This window comes from Callorhinus ursinus, unplaced genomic scaffold (assembly GCF_003265705.2).
Source record: "Callorhinus ursinus isolate GAN/ISIS: 27379988/994484 unplaced genomic scaffold, GSC_fseal_2.0 scaffold5, whole genome shotgun sequence".
Classification (NCBI taxonomy): domain Eukaryota; kingdom Metazoa; phylum Chordata; class Mammalia; order Carnivora; family Otariidae; genus Callorhinus; species Callorhinus ursinus.
Window position 1 is genome coordinate 5841527 of NW_027397067.1, and position 13992 is coordinate 5855518.

General features: G+C 38.2%; 1 protein-coding gene across 6 annotated transcripts in view; it reads right to left on the minus strand.

The window, feature by feature from the left end:
* The window catches only part of RB1CC1 (RB1 inducible coiled-coil 1), a 90973-nt gene that overhangs the window by 21164 nt on the left and 55817 nt on the right, over window positions 1–13992 (minus strand). For 5 of the 6 annotated variants that reach the window (XM_025870594.2, XM_025870591.2, XM_025870592.2 and 2 more), the window contains one exon: window positions 833–998. In XM_025870594.2, coding sequence (XP_025726379.1) covers window positions 833–998 — 166 coding nt within the window. The remainder of the gene's footprint in view (window positions 1–832; window positions 999–13992) is intronic. The other variant, XM_025870595.2, reaches the window with a different exon arrangement.

A 13992-nucleotide genomic window follows, 5' to 3' on the forward strand; every position in this document is an offset into this window, starting at 1 on the left:
TTTTATTTTTTTTAGGCAGGTCACCGGTGATCTGAGATGCATTTTTTTTTAAAGATTTTATTTATTTATTTGCCAGAGACAGAGAGAGAGCACATGCAGGGGGAGCAGCAGGCAGAGGGAGAGGGAGAAGCAGACTCCCCACTGAGCAAGGAGCCCGATGCGGGACTCAATCCCAGGACCCCGGGATCATAACCTGAGCCGAAGGCAGACGCTTAACCGACTGAGCCACCCCACTGTCCCCACAGTTGTCCATGTTTGGCAGATCTCCATTCTTTCTCCCCACACCAGTGGACAATCCTGATTAAGTATAAATCCAACTGTGACATTCCTTTATTTTCTCTCCAGGTGCCTGAGGTGAAGCACAAGCTCCCAAACAAGGCAACCTAGGCCTTAGTGGTCTGTGCCCCTGCTTCCCTCACAAGCTTTACCCTCTCCCCATTCCTCAATACTATTAATAAAGTGAATCAGCAAAATTCAACAGTAGACCATGATTATGTACCACCAGCCCGTCACATGGATAAAAATTATACAAAGTACAAGAAATTTGTACTGATCAGCATGTAATTTAGAATAATAGAATTTGAGCGCTTAGGGGGAAAAATTCAAATATCATGTGTGAAGTAGTAGAAGCACTTTCATTTTACAAAAAACTAATCTGAATCAAAAATGCTTTTATCATGAAGATATTTAATAAATATAATCAGGGTTAATGTAGGAAAATCACATCTAAGAAGTGAGATGCCCTCAGTTACACACAAAAAAATTGTATTTGTTAATTTATGTTTGTCTTCTTTAGACCTGAAATAAATGAAACGAGGGTGGGGGACCATACCTGTTGTTCAGCAATCAGAGATGTTCGAACATTTTGCATTTCTTCATTTTTTCTTTTCTCTTGCTCTTCAAGTTGTTCTAGAAACTTTGCTTTTTCTTCCTGAAGCTTTTCTTGAAGTTCAGCAACTAGGCTTGAAGAATCTTCTCTGGTAGATTCAATGGCAAGACTTGGAAATTACATACAGTATTAAATTTTTTTTTGAAAATAACATATAGTCACAAATATACCAAATATCATAATTAGTTGACATCAGAAAGGCTATGTAGCTTCCTTAAACCTAACAGTAATTAATTGCTGTTAGAGATATTTCTATGTAACCCTCCACCCTTTTTATCTACCAAGGAAAGGGAAGCAAGTAAAAGGGAAAAGTTTAACAGAGATTATATATGTGTGATACCAACATGGTGAATGACTATAATGATTATATTTGATATATAATGATTATATTTGATAAATTCAGGATAACTTGCTTCTACCAGCATTGGGAATGTTTTCAATATAAAAAATCAATATGCCTTTCAAGAGCTCAGCTTCAAATGTCGGTTCTGCTAATCCCAGAACTGTAATGTACATGACAGAGAAAGAAAAAAAGAAACACATACATGAGGATCACATATATTGAAAAGCTCTTCTTAATTTTTTAAACAGGTTTTGGTTCATTTTGTTAACTAATGAACAAATAACACAAAACTAAAAGGGAACTTAAATGTTCACACAGCAAATCTACATATTTATAATTCATATTCACCTCGCTCAAAACTAGCTACCCCCTCAGGGGTTGCTGACAAAGCACCAGAGATAAGAGAAGAGGACACGGCAAGGAGAAATAGCAAAAACACAAGTTATTAAGTATTGTAATTTCTGATATGGAAGTTAATTTTATCTGCTTTCAACCTAATAATCTTTTACATCAAAAAAGTTTGCCCATGAAGTAGATAATTAATTCCACCAAAGGAGTTATAAATATGTTAAACCATGGGAATGAGGCTGCCATGTTAGCAAATATTCCCGAACTATTTTAGTGATTGAGTCAACTGATTGCTTTAAATGTACATTTACACAATATTAAATTACACTTTAATGTTTTTGAAATCAGGAGGCATACTGAAAATTTTTAAAATTTATTTATTCGGGGGGGGAGCACAGGGAGATGGACAAGCAGACTCTGTGCTGAGGGTGGAGCCTGATGCAGGGCTGCATCCCACGAGCCTGACATTATGACCTGAGCTGAAATCAGGAGTCCAATGCTCAACCAGACACTTGACCCCCTGAGCCACCCAGGTGTCCCTTGGAATCAAGAGGCATTTTCTAGTCAATGTGGATTTTATTCCTGATGTAATTTCATAATCTATAAAATTATTATATTATTAATATTATAGCAATTGATAATCACACAAAGAATTATTGTGATTCTTTTATTCATTCTTCCAAATTTACTGATAAAATCTAGTAATTCTTATCAATTTGCTGCCCATTCTCTTCTAAGGGATGGTTTTAAATGGCCAAACATGAAATACACAGTTAGAGACATATTACCCTACCAAAGCCTGAGACTTCTTAGTTTACAGAAAGATTTCAACTGGGGAAGCACCTAATCCCTTATGCAGTAGAAAGGATAAGGTAAAAGATCTGTTTTCAAAGTTTTTCCTTTAGGGCTAGAGGAGAGGCGTATAGAAGGTAAAAATTATAGCACAGATGGAAATCTGACAAGCTACATAAATCAAAGTGTTACTCAGGAACGAGAATATAAGTATGGACTCAACATACTAACAGTGTTAAGGATTAAAATTGGTACAGGCAGCGTTTATGTATTAGGTTTTCTTCAATACTGTTTGGCTAATGGCTACCTTTGGCAAGTAAGAGATATACTTTGAAGAATTATCCCTACAGTTACAGGATAGGTGAACTGTTATGGGAAAAACAAAAAGCCAGGTTTCAGGCAGGTAAGCAAGGTGACCACAGTGAGGAACGAAGTTAGAGAAGTGGTGGGGGGCGGGGGGGAGTCAGATCATGAACAGAAAACATTTTGGATTTTATCAGCAGTACGATGTAAAGTCATTAAAGAACTCTGTTTAGAGAGAATGACAGAATATAAATTTAGATTTGTAAAAGACTGTTGTGAGGATGTTGGTGAGAATAATGGAACATAGTAACAAAGAAAGGAGAGAAGGTTTCAGCATGAGAAAGGATGCTAAGAATCGTGTGTGTGCGCGCACGCGTGTGTGCGTGTGCGTGTGTGTGTATGTGTTATACACAACGATGCGTAGTGTTTATAATTTCTAGGTGTCTTGTAACTTTGGGTTGCCTGGTGCACCCTGGAGAAGTGTTACTTTAACTTCAAGTGTCAGTGCTGTGCTAGGATGAGGCAGGTAGGGGATAAGATAGTTCTAGGCACACAAGAATGTGCAGACATCATTGTCTCTTTGTAAATACACAATCATTCCAAATACCCAGAATATTAAGCAACTGCCTCTGGCTCAGGTCACGATCCCGGAGTCCCGGGATCGAGTCCTGCATCGGGCTCCCTGTCTCTCTCTAACCCTCCCTCCTCTCATGTGCTCTCACTCTCTCTCTCAAATAAATAAAATCTTAAAAAAACAAACAAAAAAACCACATTGAACCAAATACCCAGAATGAGCACATTAAATGATTAGGTATATGCTGACTCATAGGGTAAAAGACTTTTGGTGGCAAAAGCAAATAAAGGAGAGCTTAAGACACAAAGAACAATCAATCATACTGTGTTGGGGACAGGGGTTTCTTGTGGTTATATATGCTATGTCACATTGTTTGAGGCTCCCATTAGAAAAGGTTCCAGGGAACTGTTAGCCATATCATTCTGTTGTATTCTATACTACTCTATGGTCTCAAATGACTCTGTCATCAGGGGGAATTAACCCTAGCAATGAAATAGTAACAGCTAGAGTAAGTTTTGTTTCTTTTTTTTTTTTTTAAACTTTTTATTTATTCATGAGAGACAGAGAGAGAGAGAGAGAGAGGCAGAGGGAGAAGCAGGCTCCCAAGGAGCAGGGAGCCTGATGCGGGACGCGATCCCAGGACCCTGGGATCATGACCTGAGCCGAAGGCAGACGCTTACCCATCTGAGTCACCCAGGCGCCCCTAAGTTTTGTTTCTTATAGCACCACGGCCACACTTTCTTTGGGGATTAAGGAGATAGATGTGTGCTCAGTGGGAGGGAAGGCATGAGGAAAAGGTTATAGTATTTCATAATTAAGAATACTATTTGACCTAGCAATGCTGGCATAGAAACCTAAGAAATTTATCAATACAGGTTGCTCCCCCAGTCTAAACTTACATAATCCTGTCTTATATTATTAATACCCTAAAATGGCCTGGAAATTAGAACTGAAGGAAGCAAAAACATTTTTTGTCAGTTGGAAATTTCCATACTCTTACACAGAACATGAAATAAATCATTTCTGGTTGATAGGTTACCCCACCATTAATAAATTAGTGTACGCTAGCCAAAAGATCCTATTAAACCCAACATTTCTGGAACTAGAAAATCTGCACTGAATACAAACTAGACTGTCATGATGCTTGAACTATTTCCTATCATTAACTATATTAGATCTGGGCCTAGTAAACATTGTTTATTGTGGGTTTTTTTTAAATGTTTTTGAGATTAAAATTATAAAACTGAAATGCTCCTCCTGTACTCATCCAGATCTACATCAACTACTCCCTGGAAGCACAGCTATGAACAGGTAGATTTGCAAACAACACAGACACAGACACACACACACACACACATTCTCTGCACTCATTTTCTTTGTACACAGGAGTATGAGAAAGCCCTTTCCCCCACTAAAAATAATGTATATTACTGATTTAGTTTTTCCCAGTTATAGAGGAAAAAATATATTTTACTTTAATTTTGCATTTCCTTAATCCTAGATAGACTGAAAAGCTATTCACATATTTGCTATTTGTACTTCTTCATTGATCTGACTGTTCATATCTTCTGTCCATTTTTCTAATGAATAACCTGGCTTTTCCTCACTGACTTGTAGGAGTTCTTTAACATTACAGATACTATTAATACTCTTATTTATATCTTGCTGATGCTTCTCCCATGTAGTTGGTCTCTCCATGCTGCTTCTGGCATATGTGCAACCAACCAATCAGTGGAAAGCAGGGAGGTGTGCTGGACCATGTCATCACCTCAGCATTTCTTCTCAAAGATTTCCTCATTCTTTTTCAACTGTTTCTTCTGCATGACAGAGAAGCCTAGAACTATGTTGCCCAGAACCCCCTTCCCAATAGGTTCTAAGTTTGAATTTGCCAATGAAAGATACCCACACAAGATCCAGAAGGTTAAGAGAAAGAGAGAGTTTGTCATTCTGTAGAAGTGGCTACGACCAGCTATGTGGGCTGTTAAGTTCATGAGGGGTTTCCAAATGAACTACCTGCACTGGTGCCAGAGTAGACAATTGGTAGACATCTCCAAGAAACTGTAGCAATTTTCTGACTAGCCACACACTTCTGGTGCTTCAGATGGCTTTGAACCTACAGATTTCCAGGTCTTTGGCAGCAACTCCTTTACCATGTCCCTCCTTTAGGTCTCCCCAAATTCATATAAGTTCTATTTCTAATATTAAACCCTTTAATCCTGAAATATTTAAAAGAGATTCTGTTTTCTAAATTCAAACCTGACAGATTCAAATATGATCCTTGGGGAAAAAAAGCACAAAGACAGGAATCTGGAATTGATTCTCTGATCTGTTTCGATCTGAAGGCAGTGATGACCTCACTGTCAGTGCAAAATGGAACTCTGGCAGATTAGGGCATTCTATGGCAGAACAGCTGATAACTATAGCTATGTGGATCAGGTGACTAAAGGTGGCAAGATTTTAGAAATGCCACAGCTGTCCCTACCAATCCCACCAAGCCTTCCTTGCCAGCAGCAGCAGCCTTTACTCCCTCATCTGAAAAGATTAGTGTCACCTTGCCTGAGGTTCCCATCTCAACAAGTTGATCCTTCTCAATTGGCTCCCATACTATTTAATTAATTCCAGACTCATCTCTACTTTCAAATCCCCAGATCCCAGGGGAGATGAAAATCTAACCAAGAAGGAATTGCAACTGCAAAATTTTCCATTCATTTTGGTAGCAATATAGGAAATATGTATGGGATAGATCCAATAGGAGTTAGAAAAGGCAAACATAATGGTAACTTGAGCCAGTATTATCTGTATGGATACAATAATCAGAGACTCTAGATTCAATGTTAACAGTTTGCTAGATTTATTGCCTGAAACCTGAATCCAATGGCCAATGTCAAAAGAAAATAAGATGCAAAGATGAAATATTCTAGACCACACACAGGCAAACAATGGCCTGCAGGCCAGATCCAGCCTTTATCTGTTTGTGTAAAGTTTTACTGCAACACAGCCACACCCATTCATTTACACTGTCTCACTTCTCTCTGGCTAGTTGAGTAACATGGATAGAAACTATATCACCCACAAAGCCTAATATATTTACAATGTGGCCCTTTACACAAAGTTTGCCAACCAATCTCTGTATCAGTGATTCTCAGGGTGTGATCCACAGAACTTTGACTAGAAACACTTTCAAGAGATCAATAAGATCAAAACTATTTTCATAAGATGATATTTGTCTCTTACACCTTGTTGACATTTGCACATATGATAAAATCGCTGACACCTTAACATAAATTAAAGACGATAGTGCCAAACCGTACTTTTAGTCATTGTTTCTTTACACCAAGGCACTCAAAGTGGAAAAGAAAAAGGCAGATTTTGCAATATCCATGATATAGTAAGAATTATTATTACTGAATCCTGACCACTGAGTATGCACCTTTTTAGTATTCAGTGTGATGAAATGAGTACATATAAAGCACTTCTGCCACTTACAGAAGTATGTCTGTCTCACGGAAAACTACTTGTATAATTGCTTTGCTGTGTGCTGACTTAGCTACATTTTTCATGCTCTACTATTTCTATTTGAAAAATGACAATCTTTGGTTATTTACATTTGGGTTTTCAACAGACATTTTCTCAAAAATGACCAATGTGAGCTTGTTACTTCAATTAACAACTGACAGAATTTGTTACCAATGGTAAAATGTAATTCTTTAAAAATAAATTAAAATCTTACAAACCTTGAGGTGCCTGGGTGACTCAGTCGGTAAAGCATGTGATTCGTGATTTCAGGGTCATGAGTTCGAGCCCCAAATTGGGGACAGAAATTATTTAAAAACAAAAACCAAGAAATCAAATAGAAAAAAAAATCTTGTACCTGCCACTATGAACTTGAGAGCCTTCCAGTACTTAAGATCTTTCTCATAAAATTCGTAGGTATACTAACACATCTCATTTTTCTTTCAATAAAATAAGTCAGTATTTACAAGATCTGCATAAAACTCAGTGAACCAGTGTTTTTCATACGGACAATTCATTGTGCTACAAAATTATGCATGAGTAAAATAGCCACTCAAAGTGCAAGGCAGTTCAACAGATATTAGCATAAACAGCATGAAAAAAATCCATTTGATAGTTTCATATTCTACCCTGAAACTAATGTTTAAGAAATTATAATTTGTTGGATATTGATTTAGCATCAAGGAAATGCCCACAAGTATCTGAAAAAGTTATTGAAATATTCCTCTTTTCTAATTACATGTAAGTTAAAGACTGTATTTTTATCATACATTAATCAAAAGATACTGCAACAGATTTGATGAAGAAGAAGATATGAGAATCCATTAAGCCAAACATTAAAGAGATATGCAAATATATAAAACAAATGGCACTCTTCTCACTTATTTTCATTTTAGAAAATAGTTCTTAAAGAACACATTTACTGATCCTTGGTCTTGAGGAATGCATCCAAAGAATGAGATGGTGATAGGCATAGTGGAAAAGATTTATTATTTATATCCTGGGAGGGTCCAGAGATATTGCCCTTCACCAAGGCTTTAAGAAATTCAACTTTAAAAAGCTCTGTAGTGGTACTCTGCAGGAAAGGGATAGCAGAGGGAGATGAAGTCACTGAAATTCAATGAATTTAATGAAGTCAAATTCTTACTCTTTTCAGATGATATAATACTTTATGTGGAAAAACCAAAAGACTCCACCTCCAAGTTCCTAGAACTCATACAGGAATTCAGTAAAGTGGCAGGATATAAAATCAATGCACAGAAATCTGTTGCATTTCTATACACCAACAATACAGAAGAAAGAGAAATTAAGGAGTCAATCCCATTTACAATTGCACCCAAAACCACAAGATACCTAGGAATAAATCTAATCAAAGAGGCAAAGAATCTGTACTCAGAAAGCTACAGAATACTCATGAATGAAATTGAGGAAGACACAAAGAAATGGAAAAACGTTCCATGCTCATGGATTGGAAGAACAAATATTGTGAAAATGTCTATGCTACCTAGAGCAATCTACACATTTAGTGCAATCCCTATCAAAATACCATCAACTTTTTCACAGAAATGCAACAAATAATCCTAAAATTTGTATGGAACTGGAAAAGATCCCGAATAGCCAGGGGAATGTTGAAAAAGAAAACCAAAGCTAGTGGCATCACAATTCCGGACTTCAAGCTCTATTACAAAGCTGTCATCATCAAGACAGTACGGTACTGGCACAAAAACAGACACATAGATCAATGAAAGAGAATAGAGAACTCAGAAATGGACCCTCAACTCTATGGTCAACTAATCTTCAACAAAGCAGTAAAGAATATCCAATGGAAAAAAGTCTCTTCAACAAATGGTGTTGGGAAAATTGGACAGCCACATGCAGAAGAATGAAAACAACCATTTCCTTAGACCATACACAAAAATAGACCCAAAATGGATGAAAGACCTAAATGTGAGACAGAAATCCATCAAAATCCTTGAGAACACAGGCAGCAACCTAGCAGCAACTTCTTCCTAGACACATCACCAAAGGCGAGGGAAGCAAGGGCAAAAATGAACTACTGGGACTTCATCAAGATAAAAAGCTTTCTTTACATGGAAAAGGAAAACAGTCAACAAAACCAAAAGACAACCGACAGAATGGGAGAAGATATTCACAAATGACATATCAGATAAAGGGCTAGTATCCAAAATCTATAAAGAAATTATCAAACTCAACACCCAAAGAACAAACGATCCAATCAAGAAATGGGCAGAAGACATGAACAGACATTTCTGCAATATCCAAATGGCCAACAGACACAAGAAAAAGTGCTCCACATTACTCAGCATCAGGGAAATATACATCAAAACCACTTCACGCCAGTCAGAATGGCTAAAATTAACAAGTCAGGAAATGACAGATGTTGGTGAGGATGTGGAGAAAGGGGAACCCTCCTACACTGCTAGTGGGAATGCAAGCTGGTGCAGCCACTCTGGGAAACAATATGGAGGTTCCTCAAAAAATTGAAAATAGAGCTACCCTATGACCCAGCAACTGCACTACTGGGTTATTTACCCCAAAGATACAAATGCAGTAATCCAGGTCGCCTGGGTGGCTCAGTCGTTAAGCGTCTGCCTTCGACTCAGGTCATGGTCCCAGGGTCCTGGGATTGAGCCCTGCATCGGGCTCCCTGCTCCGCGGGAGGCCTGCTTCTCCCTCTCCCCCCTGCTTGTGTTCCCTCTCTCACTGTGTCTCTCTCTGTCAAATAAATAAATAAAAAATCTTTAAAAAAAAACAAATGCAGTAATCCGAAGGTGCACCTACACTCCGTTTATACCAGCAATGTCCACAATAGCCAAACTATGGAAAGAGCCTAAATGTCCACTGACAGATGAATGGATAAAGAAGATGTGGTAGATATATATATATATATATATATATATATATATATATATATACAATGCAATATTATGCAGCCATTAAAAAAAAAAAGAAATCTTGCCATTTGCAATGACGTGGATGGAACTAGAGGGTATTATGGTAAACAAAATAAGTGAATTAGAGAAAGACAATTATCATATGATCTCACTGATATGTGGAATTTGAGAAACAAGGCAGAGGATCATAGGGGAAGAGGAAAAAAATGAAACAAGATGAAACCAGAGAGGGAGTTAACCATAAGAGACTCTTAAGCTCAGGAAACAAAATGAGGGTTGCTGGAGTGGAGGGGTGGGAGGGATGGGGTGGCTGGGTGATGGACACTGGGGAGGGTATGTGTTGTGGTGAGAGCTGTGTATTGTGTAAGACTGATGAATCTCAGACCTGCACCCCTGAAACAAATAATACATTATATGTTAATTAAAAAAAAAAAAGCTCTGTAGTGGTACCGTGCAAAACAGGGATAGCAGAGAGAGATGAAATCACTGAAATTCAATGAATTTAATAGGAATGACAGGATTCTGGAGTGGTAGAGGCCAATTAGTGGTACTTAACCAACGACATGATGTGGTATTATTACAGAAAGCAGAGCCAGAGCAGCAATCAGGTCTGACCCAGATAAATCTTTGGCACTGGCTGTCCACAGGGCCATAACAGAAGAGGATGATAAAGGATTATTAAAACTTTAATTGTTTTTTAAAAACTCAATATTTAGTGCTCAGAGAGCTAATTTAAATAAGGAGAATCACCACCCTTCACTTAATCCCAAAATCTGAGTCAGTCACCAACTACAATGCCAAAGTTTTATAATCTTGTCTCCTTTATAGTCTTTAGCATAGAGACCTGTGTCCACTTCTCAGGCTTAGTGTGTATTCTGGGAAAGTAATTAACCAACCTCTGGGGGACAAATGAATACTGGCTCTGAGGGGGCTCTAATGCCACTGTGGTCCATCAGGAGATTACTAATAGCTAAGTGATAAATGGAGTTTGGGGTCCATCCTTACATCCAGAATCTCTAGTGGAATACACATAAAAGCAACTGTTAGAGACTCCTTGTTGGTTCCCCTACTTATGGAATGAGGAACTATTATGGTAAAAAAAAGCCAAGTACAATCTCTAAAACAGTCTCTCATTTCATATGATGTAAGGGCGATTTTTATAACATTCTTCTTCAACTGAAGTATGTGTCCTGTAGAAAACATACAAAAATAATGGATTCTCATAAATTTAATCAGGTAGTGACTCCAAGAATACTGTTATGTCACATATGACCTCTTTGCTGGAGTAAATCAACAAGGACACTACTGTCTGATATGGAGCTAGTGACTTAGTGATTTCTTCCCTCTTCATAATATATACTAGAGACTGACAAACTTTTTGTAAAGAGAAAAAGAGTAAACATGTTAGTGAGATGATCTGTCATACCTACTCATTTCTTCCAAAAGCAACCACAGGCAACAAATAGGTAAAGGAAAGGGCATCTGTGTATTCCAATAGAGCTGTATTTACAAAAACAAGTGGGAAGCTGGATTCCCAGAGGCCAGTTTGTCAACCTCTAGTATAGACCACAAGCAGCAGTTAGATTTTACCTACAACAACAGCAACACACTTCCGATGTCTTATCTCTGGATTATACCAGTTCTCTAGTTCTCTGTTAAAATCTGATTGGCAGGGATACTGGTCTTCTTGCTATTCCTCAAGATATCAATACTAATCCAAGAGAGGGGTGGGGAAAAGGGAAAAAGATATCATATTAATCCAATACATTTATGGCATTTATACTCCTTAGGCCAGGTAAACAGGAAGCAGCAACTACCTCAGCTACCAGGGCAAGACATAGGAATGCCAGAGGATGAGCAATAAAGACCATGAAAATTCAGGAGCTTGTTAGCACAGTGAAATTTCTAAGTATCCAGTGGTCCAGTCATATGAGATGTTCCCTCTAAGGTGAAGGGACAAGCTGCTTGTAGGTGAGCATCTCTGAATTTTGGAAGCAATATATATAGTACATTTGGTATTGCTGCTCTGACTCATTTACGAACTAACTCCCTGTTCTGTGTAAGTTCCAGAGCAACATCTCTGCCCCTTGAGTCACACTTCCCAGAAGATGCTTGAAGTGTCTGTAGCAGAAATGAATACTGTACAGAACTTTTGACAAGTCCTATAGGAGAATCACAGTTGAGAACCTTGGAATTTTGAAGTGCATACCTGTTTTTCTGTTGTAAAGTAGTTGTGCCTTGCTTCTGGGTCTGTACAGATTGAAAGACTGACCATGGTCCCCCAAGTTACTGTGTGTCCTGAGCTGCCCATCATAAAGTGAATGTTGTCTAAGTCATGAAACCATAAAGCTGGGTATACACAGCAATATTCCATCACAAGTTAGATGTGGCATACACGAGATCCAAGAAAATATGGCACAAGTATGGTACAAACAGATCAAGAGATTCAAGTTCCCAAGGTGCTTTCTCCTGCTACATTGCCTCCTTTCTCTCCATCAGGACTCTGACACTGACTATGAATGAAAAAAAAATGGCAGGCCTGGTTTCATCATGATGCTGCAAAATATACTGACATTATTCAAAAGTACAGTTGAGTATTAGAGCCCCACTGAGGAGTGGCTCTAAAGAACAGTAGTGAAGGGAAATCTTCCCAGTGGCAATATGTTAAGCAGTGTATCGAAGTTACCGAGTAGGAGAAATGGTCAGGGGCAAAGATTGACAGTGATTCATGGAGAGTGGCCAGCCAAGGGCTTGGTTGGATAGTGAGGGACTTTGAAGAAACTAGACTGAAATCTGGTGGGAAGATTTCTGGAAAAGAAATAACAACCAGCCTCTTGAAATGTGCAGGATATATAAGTATGAGGACATGTCAGTTCTCTGAGTATATTATGTCTGACTGTGAGGAACCTCTTAATAATCAGATGCGCAACCTGAACATTCTGTGAGTATCAATCAGTCCTATTCAAAAGGCTGATGAACAACAGTCTATACAGGCAGGAAGTGAGGTTGCATATGGGCTCAGCAATATGGATTTCTATACATTTAGTAACTAGCAGTGAGCCCCCCTGATATTGCAGTGCTCCTTTGGGAGACCATGCCAGCTACTTGGTGGCATGCTGATTACACTGGACCGCTTCTGTCATGAAAAGAACAGTAATCTATCTTCACAAGAACAGTCTATTATTCTCCATACAGAATTACTTTCCATGCCCACAGTATTTCTGCAAAAACCACCATTCCTGAACATACAAAAAGGCTTATTCACTGCTATATTCTACTATAATTGCTTCTGAACACGGAATTTCATTGTACAGTGAAAGATATGTAGCCATAGCCTCATGCCCATGGAAATCACATATTTTACCATATATGCCAATCATTAAACAGCTGGTTTGATAAAACTGTGGATCAATGTACTAAAAACTCATTACAGTACCAGATGGGTTCCATGCCCAGTGTGGAGCCCAATATGGCGCTTGAACTCACGATCCTAAGATCAAGACCTGAGCTGAGCTGGACACTTAACCGACTAAGTCACTCAGGCACCCTGTCATTCTGAATGGCTAGGGTAAAGAATGCAGTACATGTCCTGAACCAAATACTACTATGTGAAACTAATTCTTCCACAGTTAGAATATATAGGTTGGAGAACCAATGATAAAAATTGGAATAACACATATGTTAACTGGAATTTAAATAAAAATTTGGAAAAAAATTGGAATAACTATTATTTCAATGAGTCAACAGCAAAAATTTTGCTTCTCATCCTTACAACTTTGGGCTATGCCAGTTTGGTTCCCCCCAAAAGAATTCCTTTACCAGGAGATACAACGAGGGTTCCATTCACCTGGAAGCTTAAGCTACCACAGGAATACCTAGGGCTCATCACAGCACTGAATCAACACACAAAGAAGGAAGCTGCAGTATGTACTGATATAACTTATCAATGAGAAACAGTTCTTCTACACAGTAAAGCAGAGGAATATGCCTGGAAGTCAGAAGCTTTTCTAGGGTGTCTCTTGGCACTGCCATGTCCACTGATAAACAAATGAGAAACTACAGCAACTGTATTACAGGAGGAATTATTATTGGCAGTCTCTTCAGGTCAAGTAAAATCAGCTGAGGTAATGTCTAAGGTAAAAAATAGAAGGAAGCTGTAAATGTCTACTAGGGTTATGAGACTAGTTATAGAAATAAAGACTACCACAATTAAGCCTATATATATGGGTGAATTTTTTATCTTTATCTCCTTCGCTCGGTATCTTAGCATGTAATAAGTGTTGTGACAACTGTAATTAACCCTGTATTTCAGTAT